The sequence below is a fragment of the Uloborus diversus genome, chromosome 3 (assembly GCF_026930045.1).
Source record: "Uloborus diversus isolate 005 chromosome 3, Udiv.v.3.1, whole genome shotgun sequence".
Taxonomy (NCBI): domain Eukaryota; kingdom Metazoa; phylum Arthropoda; class Arachnida; order Araneae; family Uloboridae; genus Uloborus; species Uloborus diversus.
In genome coordinates, this window is record NC_072733.1 from 20,967,653 (window position 1) to 20,980,526 (window position 12,874).

The 12,874-nt window shown below is 30.9% G+C and overlaps 1 protein-coding gene across 1 annotated transcript in view; it reads left to right on the plus strand.

Annotated features, from left to right (window-relative positions):
• The window catches only part of LOC129218265 (spermatogenesis-associated protein 13-like), a 156,470-nt gene that overhangs the window by 134,821 nt on the left and 8,775 nt on the right, over positions 1-12,874 (plus strand). Inside the window, 5 exon segments of the mRNA XM_054852491.1 lie at positions 1,209-1,313; positions 5,513-5,770; positions 6,689-6,814; positions 9,557-9,641; positions 11,026-11,184. Of these exon segments, the coding sequence (XP_054708466.1) occupies positions 1,209-1,313; positions 5,513-5,770; positions 6,689-6,814; positions 9,557-9,641; positions 11,026-11,184 (733 nt within the window).

A 12,874-nucleotide genomic window follows, 5' to 3' on the forward strand; every position in this document is an offset into this window, starting at 1 on the left:
TAAACTGTCTCCTAGAACTTTACATTGTCCCCTCCTAATTTCATCTAATCTTTTAATTTCAATTTAAGTTTAAAAATTTTGCATAACTGTGTTCTTCCCTACAGATCTTCGCTTTCATATAGGTGAAATCAGCTTGATTTGGTTAGTGATTCAGTGCGGCTTTTATTTTTAATATTTTCTTGATTTTTGGCTGTTTTTAACTGCTTGAATATTTTCCAATGATTTCTCTCTCTTTTTTTTTCTTTTTTGAGCAGTTTTCTTGGCATTTCTGGGGAATTTAGTGAGTCCTTTTAGTCCGTTTTTTGAATTTCATATTATTCCTCTATTTTCCGTTGTTAAGTTTTAGGTGTTGTGCGCTTTCTTATTTTGCCTTACTCTTCAGTATGTTTTACAGTAACTTGTTCAATTATCCAAAAAATATTAAAATTTACAAGAAAATAAAATAAATAAAACTGTTGATATTTTGACTCTACTATTTGCATTTGGAATAGAAAAGAGTAAATGTAGTATGAAATTTTAAAAAGAAGCAAATTAAAATGTAAAAAAGAAAATTAAACTGCCACTTATATCTCTCAGATACAATTAGCAGATGTACATACTGCTACTGAAGCTAGAAAAATTCCAATGATGACTAAAAGTTGGTCTAATGAAAGGGAGAAATATCTAAAGTCAAACCTTTGTAGTGCTACCTTGCATAAAACTATAAATCAAATAACCTTTTAGTGTATCTCTCAGATACCCATTCTCGATGGAAAGTTAAAACTCCCTCATCCCTTTTCTCAGGACTCAACATCAATCTTTCATTTTCTTAAATTTAATTTTGTTTCAGTCATTGAAACTTACTGTAACATCAAACTTAATAATTGCCAACAAATATGGATCCAAAGTAGTGTTTTTCAAAGGATTTCATTTAAGATAATCCTTATCTATAAGCATATGCATTTTTAGGACTTATTATTTACATTTTTGAAATAATACTAAATGTTGATTAAGTAGCTGTACTGCATTTCTTATGGTATTAGCTTTACATGCAGTCACTCTTATTCATATGAAATATAGTTTAGCGCTGTAAAGTTTAACACCGTATTTTTCATTACATTTATTTTTATGATATTTTATTACACAAAAAATTAGTTTTACTTTTACCATAAAAATTAATGTAATGTTGTATATGAACTATTCTTAAATAAATTTTAATTTCTCTTTAGAAAGAAGAATTTAAAATGTACTCTCAATATTGCAACAACCATCCATTAGCTGTGAGCGAATTGCAAGAGCTTTACTGTGATTCACAATATATTCATTTTTTTGAGGTATTATTTCAATTTCTTATTTATTTCTTGTTTTCATTATTGTTGGTGTTAATGGTAGATAAAATCTGAAATTGCAGTTTCAGAAATATTTTTTCTTGTTCAGAAACTTAAGATCATTATTTGATGCTAACAAAGTCTTCACTTGAATTAAATCATGAATGATATTACTGAACAACTCATATCCACTTGTATGCTGATCAAGAACCTTAGAAATATCCTAGAAGGAGTATTAATTTTTATTAGATTTCACTATTGCATGTATGTAATTTTGTATGATTCACAATGAAGCTTAAACCATCTGCACAGTGCTTGCAAACATGACCTTGATAAATGGATTATGAAGAAAGAGTAAAGTTAACACTTGGAATCTAAATGTTGATTATGCCAAAAAAAAAAAAAAAGTTGAGGTTTTACACACAGCCATAGACCAGTTCTATATACAATAAGTTGTATCAAAATTGAAAGGCAAAAAAAAAAAAAAAAAATTTGGACAGTTATGTGATTACTCACTGATGAGTGATTACTTGGCAGCAAGGGAAACATGGTTTGCTTTTATCCTTATCGCTTGATAATAATAATATAGATCAGACTCAGTGTTGTTAGATTTTAGTTTGTTTTTTGCATATATAGTATTGATGTGTCACAAAATTATAAAAGGGAAAGATCTCTTGCAATTTGATTGATTTTCAAGTTTCACAACCTTATACTGAATATTCTTTTTGAATTTACTATTAAGCTAGCAAATAGGTGTATATAGATATTACTTATGTTCTTAATATGCGACTAAAAAAAGGGAAATAGTTTATTTTATAAATGATATAATGATTATAAAAATACTTTTATGTTCAAATAAACTTACCTGATGTTGAGTATATTGTGCATGACATTTGGGGGGGGGGGGGAAGCATGCACTTGTATCAAGGCGGCTATTTTTTAAAATCCTTGTATGTCCCACTTAGCATATAAGTTCAATTAATACATATAAGCTTTGTCAAAGTATATGATGACTAAACTTGACTTTTTAAACATAAAAAGAAAAAGAAAGAAAAAAAACGCAAAGTGCTTGAGTATGCATTGAAAATCTGAGATTATAAACATCATATAATCTTAGTTTCTATTAATTGAAATTAATTTTGCGATCAGCTAATTACCCATCTTAAAATGAAATGTCTGCATAATCTATGACTGCTATTGCTAGTTTTTAGTTTATGTTTCTTCAGCAGGCTTTCGTTTACAAGTACATTTTCACTCCATAGGGTAGGATTTGATGGAAAACAAAACCTTTTAATTCAGGAGTGTGAAAATTGTATATGTCTTCTGAAAAATGTGTAATTCACATTTTTCTTTATTCTAAAACTCTTATTTCCCAAAATTAGGTAAAATGTTCCTAATTTTTAACCTGATTTTTACCAACTGAAAGGAATGTTTATTATCCCTTCTAAGAGAAAAGAAACTCATGTCTATTTTAAAACATTTCTTTTCAAGCCTAAAACTTGTGGGTTTTTTTTTTTTTTTAGCAATCTCAAATTGCTAATTAACCTCACTTAATTAAAGCTGGCAGTCTGGGTCACTTTTGAAATCCACTGGCTTCCCTGAGCATGAACTTCTTCAGGCAGTGGCAGTTCCATGACCCCTGGAACTGGCTTCATTTTTATCCAACCCTCTCAATTTTAACACTATCTTCATTATGTTTTTTGGAGATATGATTGCCATAAAGGAGTCATTTGTAGAATCAAGAAACCTAACTAGTAGGGTCTTACCGCAAATTGTGATTGCAAAAACACTTAGAATTCAAGATGTCAAAATTCAAATTAATACCAGGAGCTGGATACTTAGACCTGTTATTCTACTACATTTACAACATTTTGAAAGTGTGGACTGTGCCTATACATTGGTTTTTCTTTTTAATAAGTGCTGTAATTTCCTGCGTATTATCCGCGGTGGCGTATAATCCGCAGGTCCCAAAATGGGAGAGAGGAAAAGAAAATCTCCGTATATCCGCAGCGGCGTATAATCTGTGGATAATATGATAGAACAATTCTATTATGCATACCATTTTCTGAAGCAAATTTATCGTAATAAGCGAATGTAATTTATCAAAATATGCTAATAGTAATACTAGCATGTAAAATGAAATATTATTTCATGAAAAGGTTTGACAGGTTTTATTAACACTGAAATACTTACAGGAAAATGATACAAGTTTAAATTTACAAACATAATCAATTAAACTGTTCAAAGTCAGAAGTGTCGGTGTCCAACACAAACATTTCCACAACGTTTGCATCCAATGCGGATGAATCGTTTACTTCAGTATCTGAAGCAGAGTCTGCATCTGCGTGTTCAATTAGTCCCACTTTTCGGAAAGAGTTTCGAATCGTTCTAACCGAAACATCTTCCCATGCACTTTTCACTCATGCTACCACTTCCTCATAAGATGCTCGACGCATCTTTCCTCCCTTTGTAAATGAATACAAATACAAAAGTTACGACCAGCAACGGCTCTGGGCCCAGCTAGGCTGGTCCTAGTCAATTTACAATCCCCAGTGAAGATCAATGGCCCTCTTAAAACTATCTACTCCCTTGCTCATTACCATCTCTTCCAGTAAGCTTTCCAAGGTTCCACTACCCTGCTAAAATAATAGTTTTTCCTAATTTCCATGTTAGCCTGAGATTTAAATAGCTTAAAACAATGACCCCTTGTCCTGTTTTCAGTGCTAAACTTTAACCCTGTAACATCTTTCAATTTAATAAATTTAAACAACTGAATCATGTCCCCTCGGTCTCTTCTTTGCTCAAGACTGTACATTTTTAGCATTCTAAGCCTGGAATCGTAGTCTAAATAAGAAAGTCCATTTTATTAGCCTTGTAGCTCGCCTTTGAAACCTTTCCAATACATTAATATCTTTCTTAAGATAAGGAGATTAAAGCTGAACAGCATACTCCAAATGAGGTCTTACCAAACTTCTATATGAGGGCAGAAGAACTTCTTTGGATTTGTTTGAAATCGATCTATTGATAAACCCAAGCATCTTATTGACTTTGTTACAAGCTATGCTGCACTGTGTGTGTTGACTGAACTTCAAATCCTGACATATTAAGACGCCGAGATCAGTAACTTTCTCTGCCTGACTAATGCCTGAACCTTGCAAATAATAACTTGTACATTTATTTCCATGCCCTAAATGTAGCACTTGACATTTCCCAACGTTAACAGCCATACCTCATTTATCAGCCCACTCCGTAATATGATCTAGATCCTCTTGCAGTTGATTTGCTTGTTCTTCATTTTCTACAACCCCCATAACTTTGGCATCATCAGCAAAACAATTCATGTTCCCAGAAATATTTTTATGAATATCGTTCTAGAAAACAATGAACAAAACAGGCCCTAACACTGATCCTTTCCACCTCACTCCATTTAGAATAATTTCCCCTCACAACTACTCTTTTTTTCCTTCCGGTCAGCCAGTTTTCTACCCAAATGAAAATTTTCCCTCCTATTCCTATATCAGCTAATTTCTAAGTAAAGCAACATGCGGAATGCATTTCTTCTGACATCCACTTTTCCTAGGATTCCCTGACCTTCATTTTGAAACTAAGATTTACCCCTATATAATCCGCACCTCACTAATTTTGCATTTTTTTAACATATAATCCACGGATGATACGCAGGAAATTACGGTAAAAGTATTAATCTAAATTTCCTAAGGTTGGGTTATGTACCAGCTCAGTTTTAAAAATCTGCTCCCTCTCATTTTATGCGTGAATCTTCCTAATTCTCATCTTTTAATGTTGGCAGCTGTGTCATAGCATTGCTTCAGAGTCAAAAAAACTAATTTTAGATGGAATGGGATTTTTTGGAAATCACTAAATAATATAATGCAGCTGTTACTTATAATAAAGTTTTAAGAAAGCTCTTAAAATTTATTGAAGATTGATAAATTGAATAGGATGTACCAAACTTGAACAAGAACCTGTTACTGGTGCTTATTTTTGTTCTTGTATTTATTTATTATTTGATTTTATTTACTTTTTATGTTATAAATTGTTTATTTCTAATATTATGATGTATTTTTTAAGTTTTATTTATTTATTTGAAGAACATTGTGAAATATTTTATCTCGAATTTTTATGAAATATGTATTTGTAAAAAGCAGAATTTGCTAATCATGAAGAATTTCTTTTATATCATTCAGGCATGTCGTCTTCTACAAGAAATGATAGATATTTCTTTGGATGGATTCCTTCTTACTCCAATACAAAGAATTTGTAAATACCCATTACAACTGGCTGAACTACTAAAATTTACTGATGAAAGTCATCCAGATCATGTTCCTGTAAAAAATGCCCTTGCAGCTATGAGAGAAGTGGCAGAGCTTGTTAATGAACGTAAGAGACGAATGGAGTGCTTAGAACGCATAGCTGAATGGCAAAATACTATTGAAGGTTGGGAGGTGAGCTGTTTTTATTGCATCAATGCAATTTTTATTTCAAAATATCCTTTACTAAATATTGTTGTAAGATAATGCTTTATTCTAAAAATTGGCAATTTTTATCCTTTTTCTAACACAATTTTATTTCAGAATTGAGCTGTTATGCAATCTTCTAAAATAAGAATGTTTCTTTCAATACTTATTTCACTTCTCTTTGTTTATTCAAAAATTCCCTTTAAACCTTGCACAAAAACATATTAAGTCTAACAGGCCATTTTTTCATTGATATAGGATCCCATATTAATGTAATCTCATAAGCATGTCTGCACTCTTGGTTGCATCAACATTTAATGTTTTTGTTGATTTTTTTTTTAATCAATACTTCGTTTCTATACCTTCTACTTCACAAACCATGAAAGGAATTTAAAACGTTTGCATTAAATTACTTGGTGATAGAGTTTGGAAAGCTTTTCACTTTTAAAAGTAATCCCTTCCTTTGAGTTATTGATTGAAATAGTTTAATTAATATGTCCTTCAAATTTGAGATTCATGCATAAAACTGTTGCTTTCAAAATGCATCATTATTAACTTTTCTGTGTGATATTTCTCTTATACTTTTTTCTTTTTATCAAAAAATGTATTGAAATGGTTCAACTTTCTTCCTGTTCTTGTGTACTTCTCATTGGTTGCTTATGTGCATTTTTAGTCTGGAAAAGAATTCTCCTAATGCTGTGAGAAATGCATATTATTCCGCAAAAAATTGTGTGTGTGTAACAGTTTTGTATTTCATTAAGAACTGTAATTTTACATTCTAAGCTTGTAGTTTTAAAACTTAAAGTAAAAAGTTATTTGTGGTTCTTAAGTTTGAAGGAAACTCTCCGCTCTGATTTATGTTAAGTTTATGTAACAAATTGACATGTTTTCAAAACTCATTTCTAGGGACCTGATGTTCTGGATACAAGCTCTATTTTAATTCACTGTGGAGAAGTTACAAGAGTGTCGTCGTCTTGGTCAAGAGATATATATTTGTTCATATTTGACCATCAACTCATATATTGCAAAAAGGTATAAATAATTTTTTTTTCCTGCTTTAGTTTTTCATTTCAATAGCTTTGCATAAGTTTAATGCTTGATATATATATTGGCATATTATTTAATGCAGTGGTTGGTAGTAGTGCACTACAAGTAGCGAAGCTACTGTTGTAGCTACATTTTTTATTACTTTGTAGTGTAGCGCACTACTTTTTAGAAAAAGTAGAGTAGGGAGTAGTTCGCTACAAAAAAAAAAGGAGTTTGTAGCGATTTCCGGAAACTACTTTTAAATAAAGTTTCAAAAAAAAACTGGTTTCAAACAATTTAACTAGTTTAAATCTTAACGCAAGTAAAACTTGCATCAATCAGACTCGTAAGACTCTGAAAAATATGAGTTGACATCAGACATATTTTGACACCATACGTTCTATCTTTTTAACACTATTAATTTGCTTGGCATTGAAATGTTCACATTTTCCCAATATTTGCCTTGAGTAGAGCATGGCTTAGAAAAAAAAAAGAATAAGAGATAACTGCCAAGTGGTGCCACGTTTGTGTTTTCTGTCAGCAGAGATTGTTTCGTGGATGAACATTTTAGACGTCAGTGAGATTATTGTGCCTGAGTATCCTCCCAGTGTGGAAGCTACTGTAAATGTTATGTAAGAGGATTATATTGAACTGCCTTGGCCGTCTTACAATCTTGGCTAACGTGAGGGATGAGTTCCAAAACTTCTCGTGCAGGTTGAAATTTTGCTTTGTAGAAAAGGGTATCTATGAAATTTTTTTTGAACATACCAATTATTTTAGACATTGGAAAACATCCTTCAAAATGTTTTAACCCATTTCTTAACTTCCTATTACCGAATTTAAACATAGAGAACTGAAATTTTACTGTATTTAAAGAAAAGTTCTGTTATTGAATAAAAATATGGTTAGAATGCACAAAATTAAACAGACGGTAGACATGTAGCAATAATAAAATGCAGTACTACAATAATACTGTACAGTAGATACAGTAATTATATTCGACACACTTTTTAGTTGTTCAAGCATATCGAAAATCTTTAAATTTCTTTAGTTGTCTGAAACTTTCTATTTTTACTTCATTAAAAAAAAATTAGATTAACAGCCCACTTATGTGAAATTATGCTTCATCAATTTCATATTTAAAATAAAAAAGATGCGGAGTGGCGATTTGCAAATTAACAAAGCGATGTTTGGACTAGTACAGTGCCAGGTACTTTTACTTTCAGTGATGGTAAAGGGAAAGGGAATTTACGAAACACGTGTTACAGAATTTGCCGTCCCTAGCAAAGTGCCCCCTTTGCCCCCTCCCCCCTACGCTATGCCACTGGCCAGAACAGTGTTCGTGAGACGCTGATTTTTGACTGCTTGAACTGTTCTACCCACTTGTAAACATTTTTACAGTTCATACAACTTTCACCATGCATTTTAATCATTCTAAAGTATACATTGGTGGGTTTTTCATCTTCAACAAACAAAAAAATTTAACACAGAACATTGTTAAACCAATGTGGAATTTTCAAGAATACCTGACATTGTTATAAAAAATATCAATGTTTATCAATCAACTGATTAGAACTCATCACAGTGATGCCGACTTAAGACCACAAATGTAGTACTACAAACAGTTTTTCCACACACCAATTTCTCTTTAATTATTGATTAGCCCTTATAAAGTATGTACAACTGCTAGCATATGTAGATGATTTGAATCAAATCTTAAGAGCCCTTCTAGGTCTAAAAGAGGCATTTCTGCTTTTCTTAGAATAATTCAACAAGAGCTATTTCCTTTCAGAAAATTAACAAAATAAAATTCATGACATTTAGTAGAAATAGTGCACACTTTTTAGAAACAGTTGATCAGCTCTAACTTGAAGAAGTTAAAAGTTTTATCTGTCTTGCCTCTGATGTTAACTAACAACGCAAAAGTAGTTCAAAGAATCCAGACATTATTTTAAATGCTAATTGATGTCTATGACTTACAAAAAAGAAAAAAAAAACTTAAATTAGACTTTGTCCAAAAAAAAAATCCTTTTTTTTAACTTTCTTAAACAGTCAAACAACCCTTTGTCATTTATGATTCAGAGATCAAGACATTAACAAAAGGAATTAAACTATTATTAGATACTTTGGGAAAGAAAACCCGGAGAAACATCTTTAGCTCCCCCCCCCCCCAATCATAAATTACCTCGGCATAGAATTTATAGAGGATGCTACCTCACATGTAAAAATAAATAGAAAGTAATTTAAAAACTGATAGAATCTTGAAAGTAGAAAAAACCTGGTCATTAGAAGAACAACCATGACCCACCATGAGATGATACATGAAAAGAAAGTATATTATTTACTTGTGTGCTGGTTAGGATATATCTGCAACAAGCTGTATAGAAATCTTTCCTTTTTCATAACCAGTACAGTTTCTTCAAGTGTCAATAGTTGTGCTAATTTATCTTCTATTTTCTTCTATGATTTTTGATGAATTATTAAAAATATTATTTTGCAGTTCCTATTCTAGTGATAATATGAAAAAAAGGAAACATTTAAATATCAGATAACTCATAATCTTAAGCTTTTTTTGTCTCCCCCCTCCCACTTAAAAGCATTCATTAATGTTCTGCATTATGGTAATTGTTTTTAAGTTTGATTGTTTGTAGAACTTAGGTTTTCATCCTTTGCGATTGTTTGGGTTATTCATCTTTGGAATTGTTTGGGTTATTAAAAGTTCAATAAGGAAATGTCTATTTGTTTCAGGATCTCTTGAAACGACAAACCTACGCTTATAAAGGCAGATTGAATCTTGATTACTGTGATATTATTGATGTTGAAGATGGTAAAGGTAAGCTGATCTTCCTTAACTTAAAGATTATGTATATTTGTTCCTTTGTCACAAAAAAGTACTATGTGCAAAAATTTATTTACCTGTCCTTTAGAAGAGTACGATAGAAAAAAGCATAACTTACTACTTGGCTAAGGAATTAGCATCTTATGTGTAAGCATTTCTCTGTGTTGATTTAGATTTTGCAACTGATCTAATGTCAAATTTTCCTGCAGGCCATTTTTTGATTTTTAAGCTGAAAAAAATTCTGCTACCAGGCAAGGCATTAATTTTACCACCGTAAATCGCTGTATAATTTTTTACAAATATTTTAACAAAATAGAGGCATTGGTTTCAAATTATTTTATTGCTTATTAAGTATTGCTTCAGTGTATAGCATCACAATACGTAGGCCCATTATCTCAGTTTGTAAAACCACCCTGCTAATAGCACAATGGTCATGGGGATCAATCCTCTCATAGGCCAGCAAATGTAGTTTTTGAATGTCTAGTTTTGTTCAGGTGAATTCTGATGAATTCTGATCAAGGTTGCCCTAAATATATAATCTTAACTCATTTGGGGTCGGATTCTAAATTGCAGTTGCTTTGTTGCATTGAAGTTAGAAAACAAAGTTTATTTTAACATCGTAAATTGCAGTATCATATATATTATTACTCAAAGGTGTCTTTTGCGTGTAGCTTCCTAAGTTAAGACATAATTTTAATAAGAGTTTTTCACTATTATCAGCAAAAAATAAACACAAGTCACATTTTGGCTTTTATTCAAAACATTACTTAAAAAATGGGTTTTGAATTCCTTATGTCTAGCGTGAATGTTTTGCATGGGTCAGCCTATAGATATACATATTACCTGTGCATTCTTATTTATTTGATTGAGAATGAAAAACGAAAAAACAAAACCATAAATTAATTTAAATAACTAACATTTTTAGGCCAGGAAGTTTGTATTTAAGAAAGTTTTAAGATATCTCACTTTACTATGCATATAAATTAATGGTGTAAAGTTTTTATCTCTTAAAAAAGGGAAGAAAATTTTTTGTTATATTAATGTATCAAAACCAGCCAAAATTTGCCTGTTAAGATAAATTTCTGTCACCTCTCAATATATCCCTCATTGTGGAAACTGTATCAGATCCCCTAAGTATAGTTCATCAAAGTTACACTATACATCTTCTAAATGTGATAAAATTAGTTTTTTGCATGAGGTTTAAGCCCAAAAATCACCTTATTTTGGAATTAGAATCACATTAGGCTTTCAGTACTATATCTTTTTTTGCTGAAGTTTCTACAAATCAAGTTACTTAGAGTTAACTATATGGCATTCATTATGGAGTTTTATTCCTATGTACATGTCTTGATTTTTTTTTTTTTTTTTGTAATTTTAGATACTCAGTTTGCTGTAAGTGTGAAAAATGCATGGAAAATATACTCTAAAGATAAGGATAAATGGTATCTTTTTTATGCTAAGACATCTCCCGAGAAGGATCAGTGGCTTCATGCATTTAAAACTGAAAGGCAGCGAGTAATTGAGGATGAAAAGCAAGGTAAATTTTTCCTGATTATTTGCTTTCTTTTCGTTTTTTTAATTTATAAAGGTTTTTTTCTGAAAATTTGTCCAGTGTTCATGTTTCGTGCATTTAAATTTTATTTAATGAAATATAGTACAGTAGAGTCTCGAAAATTGGAGGTAATTGGGGCTTATGCTACCTCGGATTACTGAAAACTCGGATTATCCAAAAATTTTTTAGACATTTCATAATTAAAATTTTACACTATTCATACAACATGTATCTTTACAACATGCTACGTGTATCTTTCCTTCCTTGTCCATAAAAAGAAAATATCGTCTTTATGAAAAATTCATCACTTTTATTTCAACATGAAGATAAATTTTGATAACTCTTAAAGGAATTTTGACCTTTTTTTCATGGTGACTAAGTATTTATGTGTTAATTTGTAGACAAACAAGAAATGCATTTTTAAACTCCCTGAATTCATTTCGACGAGTTTTGTCCTAATGTTTGTATCAACGTATGTTCGTACGGCTCCAAGTTGTACCCTTCTTTTTCAAAAAAAATTGCCCTGTGATATTCTAAAAGAGAATTACACGTTCATTATTCTGGAAAATCAATTAATGTACTAAGTTGGTCTTTAATGTATGATCCACTTAATTCACCTGTAGTTAACGAATATTTCGTGCCATTTGGCAAGTGATGTTGATACTGACCTCTCAAGACCATTTTCATTACTTTAATAAGTTTAGTTAAAGAAATTTTACAGGTGAAAAAGTTTTCGATTTTCAGATTTTAATGTAAAACATTTTTTAGGCACTAAAAATCCAAATTAAAGTATAAATAAATCACCTTGAATTTAGCGGAACCTTGGACTTTCAAGACTCGGATTTTCGAGATTGTACTGTATATCTTATGAAACTTACTTTTTATGTTGAAAAACTATTATGAGAAAAATATTTTTAATATTTGTACATGTAAAAATTATGATTTGTTTAAAAAAAAAAGTTGTGAAGATTCTATTCCTCAATCAAGATTTTTTGTGAAGTAGTCACTTTTTGTAATTTACTTTTTTATATGAAAATAAAGTGAATTATAAATTGCAAAATGTTTCAAATGCTAAAAGGAAGCTTAAACCAACTGTGATTTTTAAGTACTAACTATGTAATGGCCATTGACTGCAAGGCTGTGAAGTTTTTATGATGTTGATTTGATTCATAACCTTCTTGTATGAAAAACTGTAAGTAGCAGTAAATTGTTTTCCGTTGGGTGTACAAAAATCAATCAAAACTATGAATATATTATTACAGGAACATATAAACTGAAAACATGTTCTAAAATTTAAACTATGAAACAAGGACAAATTTGTAAATTTGAGATTATCATTATAGTTATTGAATCAGGCCTTGAAAACAATAGATATTGTTTCTAGCAGACAAGACATTTGCTCTCTTTTATCAAAAGTATTACTTTATTCTACTATGTGTCCTCTTAGAGGCGAGTGGGGATGGGGAAGGGTCTAATTGTGCCAAGGTGGAGGGAGTGAGTACAAGAAATTTCACAGAATGCATTTATTTAATAAGAATATGTTTATAAAAAGTAGCTTGACATTAAAAAGGAAGGAGGGGTATGGTGAAGTTTGATGCTTTGAACCAAAACAAAGAGGGTCAAAAATGTTAAAAATGTGTGACATCATCTATGGATAGCCCCTTATGAGCAAATA